The 9,552-nt window shown below is 54.9% G+C and overlaps 1 protein-coding gene across 1 annotated transcript in view; it reads left to right on the top strand.

Moving 5' to 3' along the window:
* The first annotated feature begins 3,560 nt into the window (after positions 1–3,560).
* The window catches only part of RMDN3 (regulator of microtubule dynamics 3), a 28,353-nt gene continuing 22,361 nt past the window's right edge, over positions 3,561–9,552 (top strand). The window contains exons 1-3 of the mRNA XM_061450921.1: positions 3,561–3,741; positions 5,833–6,028; positions 6,972–7,118. Coding sequence (XP_061306905.1) covers positions 3,561–3,741; positions 5,833–6,028; positions 6,972–7,118 — 524 coding nt within the window. The remainder of the gene's footprint in view (positions 3,742–5,832; positions 6,029–6,971; positions 7,119–9,552) is intronic.

Below are 9,552 nucleotides of genomic sequence, written 5' to 3'. Positions count from 1 at the left end.
CCGGGCGTGGCGGAGCCTCCCCCCGAGGGCTCAAGGGGCTTGGGGACCCCTTTATGGTACCGTCGGGGGTGGGAGGGGAGAGCAGCCGGGAGGTGATGGGCAGATGGTGATGGACACGGGGACGGGACCAGAGGTGATGGGCAGGGGGTGATGGACACGGGGACGGGACCAGAGGTGATGGGCAGGGAAACGGGGCAGGTGATGATGGACAGGAAGGTGATGGGTCACAAGATAACGGACTGGAAGACAACTGACAGGGAGGTGGAGGACAGGAGATGATGGACAAGATGATGGGCAGGAGAGGGTGGACAGGGAGACAAAGGACCAGACGGCAGCGAACAGGGAAATAATGGACAATGGACACGGAGGACTGGGAAATGAATGACAGGGAGATAAAGGACTGGGAAATGATGGAGAGGGACATGAAGGCTGGGAGATGATGGACCAGGGGCCAGGCAGGAGCCCTGCACCCTGCAGAACACCCCAGATCCCACCCCAGGGTCCTTTCCAAACACCCCCCTGAAGCAGAGGCTTGGCATAACCAGCATACTGGGGGGAAAGTCCCTTTCTCCAGGGGCTGTTGAGCTTTAATCTGGGAACACTGGGTGCTAAATCCCTTCAAAATTGGAGTTGAAGCTCAGCTGAGGCGGGGGGCAGGGAGAGGTGCTTCCTCTGTAGGTGCTGAGGCAGTAATTCACCCCTCAGCACCCACCTTTGCAGCTTGAGAAGTGTCTATAAATCAAAGCCTATTGCCATCAATAGCAGATAATGGTCCTGGGGCCTCCAGACGCGAGCAGGAGCCTCGCCAGGCAGCTCCCCAGAAGCTATGAGCAAGCCGGAATCAGGGGCTAATTCTGCTGTTAATGGTGGGAAGTAAATGACCACAGGAGAAAGCAGGAGAAGGATGTTCCCGGGTGGAACAGGCTCTTCCCATGGGACCGGGGCCAGGCTCTCTGTGCTCCCCAGCTACTGATTAACTCCAGCAGGGAGCAAACAGACATGTTGGCTCCTGGGCTAAAGGGGACGCTCAAAGCCAAACCTCACTCCCCACTGCTATTAATGTTGGTATGAGCTTGTTTGTTGGGTTTGGTGTGATCAGGGGAACAACCAGCCCAGGCTGATGGCATCACCTTCCTCAAACGCGCCCCGGATATCCCATGTATTCATCATGAGCTGGGAGGGATGCCTAGTGCCGTGGGTTAAACATCGGCTCATTTGGATCATTGCCATCCTAAGGAGGGTTTTCCCCAATCCCTGCTGCCAGAACAGCCCAAATATTTACTCGTAGCTCTTGTTTTCCAGTGTAAACCCACGTTTGGCTTCTGGTGCAACCACTGAACATGATGCTGACTGACCCATGCACAGGAAACGCCGCCTCCTGCGCAGTTCACCTGGGTTCTGATGGATTCCAACGTGATCCCAACATCCACAACCCCTTTGGATCCCCCCGGGCAGCCTCACTGCGAATCCCAGTGCTGCAGAAGAGCACACGGGTACAGCATCCAGAGCCTTCGCTCTGTCCATAAATGACACTCACTAACGGGCAGCGTGCCCAGCTCCTGCTCCAGAGCGGAGGTGGAAGCAGGAGCTGCCACAGAACTTCAGTATTGAATTTTCCGGTGAGATTCCGGGATCCGGGAGGCAGCCGGAGCCCTGCGGCGGCGTGCAAAGGAGCTGCAAAGCACAGAGCAGAGCACCCCAGTGGTACCATCCATCATCCCAAAGCGAGTTACTGCCCTTCAGCGCTGGCTCCGACCAGGCTACAGCCCGAAACAGGGACCAGGAGAGCTGCTGCTTGGGATCACTGCCAGTAACTGGCGTAGAAGAAAGCAAAAGGTCATTTGGCTCTGCAGAAATCATCACCCTCATCCCAGCCTTATGAGAGGCAAGTGGGGTTTGAAGAGCTTCCTTCTGCCTCTGACACGTTTTGGGGCAACACATCATCAGATATCATGGGAACATCACACCCAGTGGGGGTTTCTGCCCCTTCTACCCCCGGCACGTGGCTCTTTTCTGCTGGTATAAACGGGTTAAAGGGAAAAACTCCTGCTTTTCCCAGGGATTATTCCTTGCCAAAGTCCATTGTGATGAGTTTCATTAGCGCGTGGCAGGGAGCAGCGGCCCCGCTGCGGCGCTGGCGGTCAGATACCATCTTTAATATCCGCAGGAGCAGGATGCTGCCGGGCTGCGCAGCCCAGCCATGGGCACAGGTACAGCCTGTGGCTCCTCCGCACCCCATCGGGGTCTGCCACTGCCGCTGCGCCCCTGCGCCTGCCGCTTGTCACTTGGCAGGGATGGGTGCAGGTCACGGAGCGAAGGCAGGTGAGGAGCCAGCAGCACTTGGGGTGTTTCTCCCGGTACCACCAGAACTAAAGCCCAGCGCCCCGTGGTTGCAGCGCCAGGCGTGGTGGCGTGCTGCGGCTGTAGCGGTTCGGGGGGGACCGGTGCTGCTGGGGTGGTCGTTGAGGCTGTGGTGCGGTGCTGGCGGTTGGGTCGCTGTGGTGGGTGTGTGGGCAGGGGAGCAGACACAAGCGGAGGTGGAGGTTCAAGGGGGGGTGTAAGTGCAGGTGCAGGTGCAGCTGTAGGTGTACAGAGAAGCACAGACAGGTGTAGAAGTAGGTACAGGTGCAGGTGTAGGTGCACATGCAGCTGCAGGTAGAGGTGCACGTGCAGCTGTAGGTAGAGGTGCACATGCAGCTGTAGGTAGAGGTGCACATGTAGCTACAGGTGCAGATGCAGTACAGATTCAGCTGTGAGTGCAGGTGTAGGTATTGCTGTAGGGACAAGTGAAGGTGGAGCTGTAAGTGCATATACAGGTACAGTTGCAGGAGCAGGTGGTGCTGTACCTCTAGGTTCAGGCCCGCTGTAGGGTATGTACAGGTACTGTTGTAGATGCTGATGTACCGGAACTGTTGGAGCTGTAGCTCTACTGGTACTGTTGTAGTTGCAGATGTACCGGTACTGTAGCAGCTGTAGCTGTACCGGTGCTGCTGCAGCTGTACCCGCAGCTGTAGCTGCAGCTGTATTTGCAGCTGTACCCGCAGGTGTACTTGCAGGTGTATTTGCAGCTGTACCCACAGCTGTACCTGCATGTGTACCCGCAGGTGTAGGTGCAGGTGTACTTGCAGCTGTACCTGCATGTGTACCCGCAGGTGTAGGTGCAGGTGTACTTGCAGCTGTACCTGCATGTGTACCCGCAGGTGTAGGTGCAGGTGTACTTGCAGCTGTACCTGCATGTGTACCCGCAGGTGTAGGTGCAGGTGTACTTGCAGCTGTACCTGCATGTGTACCCGCAGGTGTAGGTGCAGGTGTACTTGCAGCTGTACCTGCATGTGTACCCGCAGGTGTACTTGCAGCTGTATTTGCATGCGCACCCGCACGTGCAGGTACCGCTGCTGCTGCTCTTGCGGCACGTAAAGCGCAGCTGCCCCCCGGGCGTCCACGTGACGCCGCCCAGGCCCCGCCCCGGCGCTGGCTGATGACGCCGCTGCATGCCATAGGCCGCTCCGTGGTGACGCTGCCGCAGCGCGCCGGCACGGGCCGGGCAGGGCAGGGCGGCCATGGCGCAGGCGGGACCCGGCCCCGGTCCCGGTCCCGGCCGCGTGGCGCTGGCGCTGGCGCTGGGAGCGGCGGGGGCCGGGCTGGGCCTGCTCTGGGTGCTGCGGCCCTGGCGGCGGCGGGGCTGGCCCGGGGGCAGCGACCGCGAGGAGCCGGCGGGGGAGACCGGGCGGCGGAGCCACGGTACCGGGGGGGCTGCGGTTACCGCTGCGCCCGGGGCCCGGCTCCGTGCGGGGCCTGCGCCGGTGAGCGCGGCTCCTGCCGCTGCCGTGCCCTGGGAGAGGCGGGGAGAGGGCTCAGGGGGGACCTGATGGCTCCCTACAAGTGCCTGACAGGAGGATGGAGCCAGGAGGGGCTGGGCTCTGCTCCCAAGGAACAAGGGATGGGACAAGAGGAAACGGCCTCAAGCTGCACCAGGGCAGGTTTAGATGGAGCTGAGGAACAATTCCTGCCCCAGAGGGTGCTCAGGCATTGGAACAGGCTGCCCAGGGCAGGGCTGCAGGCACCGGCCCTGCAAGTGTTCACACACCGAGGAGACGAGGCCTCAGTGCCATGGGTTGGGGGTGGCCTTGGCAGGGCTGGGGTAAGGGTTGGACTGGATAAGCTTGAAGGGCTTTTCCAGCCTGGTTGGTTCTAGGATTCACAAGAGCTGCTCTCAGGCTTTAACTGCCCTCACCCACTGCCAGGTTTAGAACTGCAAAAAGCTGATCCCGGAACCGCCCTGGATTTATTTACCTGCAGGAGCAGGACTTGGGGCTGGCTCTGTTCAGGCTCTGAACTGGGGCTCGTGGCACCAGCAGTGGGCAGGGACAGAGAAGCTGTGGCTGCCCCATCCCTGGCAGTGCTCAAGGCCAGGTTGGACACAGGGGCTTGGAGCAAGCTGCTCCAGTGGAAGGGGTTGGGGTTGGAACTGGAGGAGCTTTAGGGTCCCTTCCAACCCAAACCATTCCATGAGGGGCAAGCATCAGGTGCTCCCCTTTAACAATGTGTTTAGTGCAGTGGGGTGCACTTAAAAATGAGTTTACTTTTAGGAAGAACTTCTACTTGAAAACCCTTCCTGGGGTGTCTGAAGGTTTGTCTTTGCTGCTGCATTAGGGCAGGAGTTGTTCGTGCCCAGTGTTTTAACCTGTGATCTCACACAGCCACCTTTTCAATACTCATCCTTTAATGTTTTCCTGCTGCAGCACGTGTAGGGTGAACCACACAGGAGAGCAGATAGACTCGGACAGCTTCGATAGGCTGGTACCTGTGGCTGCAGTGAACATCTGGCCCTGGTTGTTGACCACACATCTTAGAAGGAATCAGTTTGTGCAGTTGGGCTTCACGTGAACCAGCAGCTCCCAAGCAGAACCAGGAGGATGAGAGCATTACTTGGGCTCTGCCGAGGGGAGAACAGGAGCAGAGACAGCTCCTGCCCATGCAGGGTTCCATGGCGGTTGGAACTGGAGGATCTTAAGGTCCTTTCCAACCCTGACTATTCTAGGATTCTATATTTACCTATGATATTTATGAGCTTTCAAGAAGGCCTATTTTAAGTCCCCATATGTGAATCCATTGTCCCAGGCTGGTTGCTCACACTGTGCAGGCAGGTTTAAGGATCAGGCAGGCTGGTGAGGTTTCCAGGCACTCAAAAGCAGGCAGCGCTGTATTTTAATGGCTAAACTCCCCTGAAGTGTGATGTCTCCTCATTGGGCTCCTACGGGGCTTTTCCTTGAATAAGAATAGAGTTGTTTGGTTTAAGAGTAAGGGGGTTTTGGCTTCCATTCTCCTTATCCATTGTCCCAGTTACGTGGCAGGCTGGTTGCTTCCTGACTTGTGGGCTCCTGAGTTCACTGTGGTTCAGGAGGAAAGCACAGAGTGCTTGTTTCAGTGTGATGTTAGGACAGCGGTGTGGAGAACAGGAATTAGGGGAGGGATTTGCAGTAAGGACTTCAAATAAAGCAGCCCCAAAGTAGCGTCTCTGTCTGCAGACTGTGTGATGGTCACTGCATTGTGGTGGTCTTGAGGAAGTTTTACAAGGGGTTTTGGGGGAAGTGTAGCTCCAAGAGCTTTGTTCACCCCTAGCTGCTATTGCAGAGCTCTTCAGTGTGGATAGAGGCTGGTGTCGGGGAAGGGAGCTGCAAAACAGTAGAAGAACCCCAAAGGTCGGGTCAGGGAGCAGTGCTTGGAATCGGGCCTCATCCCCCACCTCCTGAGGACAAAATGTGCTGACATTTCCCATGTGAAATGCCTTCCCTTTCCCCTCTGCTGAGCTTCCCCCCCGTTTCCTTTCAGTCACGGCCAGGGCGCTGGCTCCTGTGGAGGCAGGCGATGGTGCTGTGTACAGACCTCTCCCAGCCCACGAGGAGCTGCTGGACGTGCTGGAGCAGCTTGACTTCGTGGTGAGGAACCTGTCAGAGCTGAGGAAGGAGGTGGAGGAGCTCCGGACCAGCCTGCAGAGCCTAGCTGCAGAAATCGTCTGTGAGGTCAGGTATGGACCCTGCCCCTTGCTGACTTCCTCTGCTCCTGCACAGGTTTGCTCCATAGCATGGCAGAACAGCCAGGAGCATCTTAACCCTAAAAGCCAAAAGAGGAGGAAGTGTCTTTCTGGTTTCCACTGGGATTATTATGTCTTGACATCCTGTGAGATTAATGGAAAAAAACCTGTGTATTCAGTCATGGTTGGCTTTTTTCTTACAGAATATCAAGTAGTGACACTGGCTTCTTGTTCTGAACTGGGAAGGTTTCTTGTTGTGTGAATGTTTGCTTCTTGCTATTGCTGTCTTCTCCCTGCTGCTGACTGTAGGAACTTTTGATCCAGAATAAAAGGTGCTGTGCTGCAGGGTGTTTGAGGATTCCTTCGCCTGTTCCCTGGTGAAATCAGGGCAGTGGGTGTGATACAGAATCACAGAGTGGTTCCAGCCCCTGCCATGGGCAGGGACCCCTTCCACTGGAGCAGCTTGCTCCAAGCCCCTGTGTCCAACCTGGCCTTGAGCACTGCCAGGGATGGGGCAGCCACAGCTTCTCTGGGCACCCTGTGCCAGCGCCTCAGCACCCTCCCAGGGAAGAGCTTCTGCCTAAGAGCTCATCTCAGTCTCCCCTCGGGCAGGTTCAAGCCATTCCCCTTGGCCTGTCCCTACAGGCCCTTGTCCCAAGCCCCTCTCCAGGTTTCCTGCAGCCCCTTTAGGTATCACTGTATGTGGATGGCACGTATGGGTTGTATCTGGACCAAGGCTGTGCTCAGTGTGTGCTCGCTGTAGGATGTGACTTGCTGTGTGGTTGCAGGATGTTTGTGCAAGCAGGAGTAAGTCACCTCGTGAATGTGTTGCCTGTAAAGTGAAGTGGGTGGAATCTGCTCCAGAGGAGAAGGAAGTGAACCAGCACTCATGTCCCTGCCTAATGATCGTTTGCTTCTCTTTCTGCCTTCCTCTTAGGTCCCACCTGGAAGAAACCCAGAAGGTTTCTCGCCGGAGGCGCTTTCCCTTTCCCAGAGAAAGAAGTGATTCCACGTGCTCCAGTTCCATTTACTTCACAGCCAGCTCGGGAGCAGCCAACACGGACGATGGGGAAAGTGAAGGAGGGTGAGCACAGCAGCAGGGCAGGAGCAGCTCTCACAGACTGGGGTGCCCAGTTACATCTGTGCCGTTTCTAACATGGAGGAAGGGATCTTTTTCCTCACTAAACATCTGTCATCCTGGTTTTATTTGCTTTTATTGCAGTAACTGCTGCTGCCAGGGCCAGATTGAGAGAAGTGCAGCAGTCCTGACTGAGAGAAGCAGGGGAAGGAAAAAGCCCAATCAAATATAGGTTTTGAGGCTTTTTCTTCAGCAATAATTGGATGAGGGAAGCTTTTAGAAAGAAGGGAAGTAGAAATCCAGCCTGGGGCTTGAGTGAGAGTTTAGAAATAGCATTTCCAGGCAAGAATATATTTTGGAGTGTCTGGAATGCTCTATTCCAGTTCACTAAAATCTTCAGCCTGGAGAAGAGAAGGCTCCTGAAGGGGAGACCTTAGAGCAGCGCCAGTGCCTGAAGGGGCTGCAGGAAAGCTGGAGAGGGGCTTGGGACAAGGGCCTGTAGGGCCAGGCCAAGGGGAATGGCTTGAACCTGCCCGAGGGGAGACTGAGCTGAGCTCTTAGGCAGAAGCTCTTCCCTGGGAGGGTGCTGAGGCGCTGGCACAGGGTGCCCAGAGAAGCTGTGGCTGCCCCATCCCTGGCAGTGCTCAAGGCCAGGTTGGACACAGGGGCTTGGAGCAAGCTGCTCCAGTGGAAGGGGTCCCTGCCTGTGGCAGGGGTTGGAGCTGGAGGAGCTTTAAGGTCCTTTCCAACCCAAACCACTCTGTGGTTCTATGTGAATGTCTTTAGCTAGGGGACTTACGGATCCTTCTCGGTGTGTCACACTTACTTCACTGTTGTGTTGCTGAAGTTCTTGTCATTTAATAAGAGGTGAAGAGTACTGTGTAGATCAAGAACATTGGTAAAAATCACAGTATAGGTGAAATTGGTGTCATAGTAGATAGATATTGAGGTCTGTTGCCTAAACAGATGTGAATGCTGCCTTTCTGCTGAAGCACTGCTGTGTATTCATCAGATGGATTCTAGAGCTCCTGAGGTGTGTGAGTATGCTCCAAAACATGCAGCACTGGACTTGTTCATGGCCATGTCCATTTTCCCAGGGGAGTTGAAGTGGATGTGATGTAAAGAATGAAGGTAATTACAGCACAGGGCAAGGCAGGCAGGATTTGGGCCTGATGTGCTGTCCGTTAGCAGCTGAGTGACCAGTGAGCTGGTGCAGGCTGGCACTTGGCAGCAGGGCTTTTTCAGTGGGGACAAAGCAGCCCTTGCTGCAGCAGCCTCTGGAGCAGAGCGCGCTCACTGCAGGGGAACAGGTGTTGTGACTGCCAGGACACACGTCACTTTGGTGTTTTATCTCTAGTAACTGGAAGTGGTGAAGCAGGAAAGAGCTGCTGTGAGCTCATTCAGCTCTAGAAGGGCTTCGTTCAGCTGGAGTGGGTGTTGTACGAAAGCAGATTTAGGGAACAAGTGATTCACGGTGGTGTAATAGGTAACGGGGCTGCACAACGTCTTACAGTGATGGAGCTGGAGCTGAAGACAGGACTTTGCTGTGTAGCTGATAACAGATACATTGAGTCATCAGGGTGGCAGTGGACTTTGTAAAGGTTGTTCGAAAGGATGGGCTTTGCCAGCAGGTACCAGCCCGTGGTGTTGTGTGGTCATGAGAAAGTTTTAAATCACGATAGGGGCCAACAGCAAGTCAGAGGTGCAGAGTTCAATGACCAAGGTGGAGAATTAGTGGATAAGCAGCTGTCCTATGATTATAAACCCCCAAATTGAATAGTATATAATTTCGTGCTCTGGCATCTGTCCTATACCAGTAGGTATAATAGTCTCCTCAGGACCAACTGCCTTTGTTATGCAATGCTGTCTTTTAGAGATGTAAATACTGACATTTTCTAGTGGAAAATCAAGGTGGGAAATGTGAATTTTGGAATTAGCAGCCTCTGGGAGGAAGAATGAGCCTGTTCCCAAGAGCTGAATTCCAGCTGTGTATTCATTTCTGGCAATCCTATTCCTTCAGTGCAGTACAGAAAGAGGAGCTCGGGTTTCAGCTTTACTTCATAAACCACACAGGCACAAGCATCTTCTCTGTTTCATATACAAGTCACAGGAGTCGTCTTGAGCTTTCAGGAGCCCAGAGGTCTTGGATGCTTAATTCCCTGCCTTGCTCTAGCACCACGTTGGCCTTTTGAGCCTCTTTGTGTCCTCTTCCCATGGGCATTTTGTTCCAGGTCGTAGGCTTAGCTTTCATGAGGATGAGTGCTCACCAGAGGCCTCCACTTACTAAAGCATTGAGAGCTTTCCATCATCATAAATGCAGGATGACAGGCTGCTAGCATCTAAATCCCTCGATCTTTCTGAAAACTCTGTGTTTATGAGGTTACATACAGCATTACTTTTCCTTTTAAACTGGCAGCATCTTGTCTGAGCTGTCCCGGAG

This window comes from Pezoporus flaviventris, unplaced genomic scaffold (assembly GCF_033815535.1).
Source record: "Pezoporus flaviventris isolate CSIRO_AGI_PZ_B2104156 unplaced genomic scaffold, CSIRO_AGI_Pfla_v1 ptg000012l, whole genome shotgun sequence".
Classification (NCBI taxonomy): Eukaryota; Metazoa; Chordata; class Aves; order Psittaciformes; family Psittacidae; genus Pezoporus; species Pezoporus flaviventris.
This window is presented reverse-complemented; position numbering and strand designations above follow the sequence as displayed.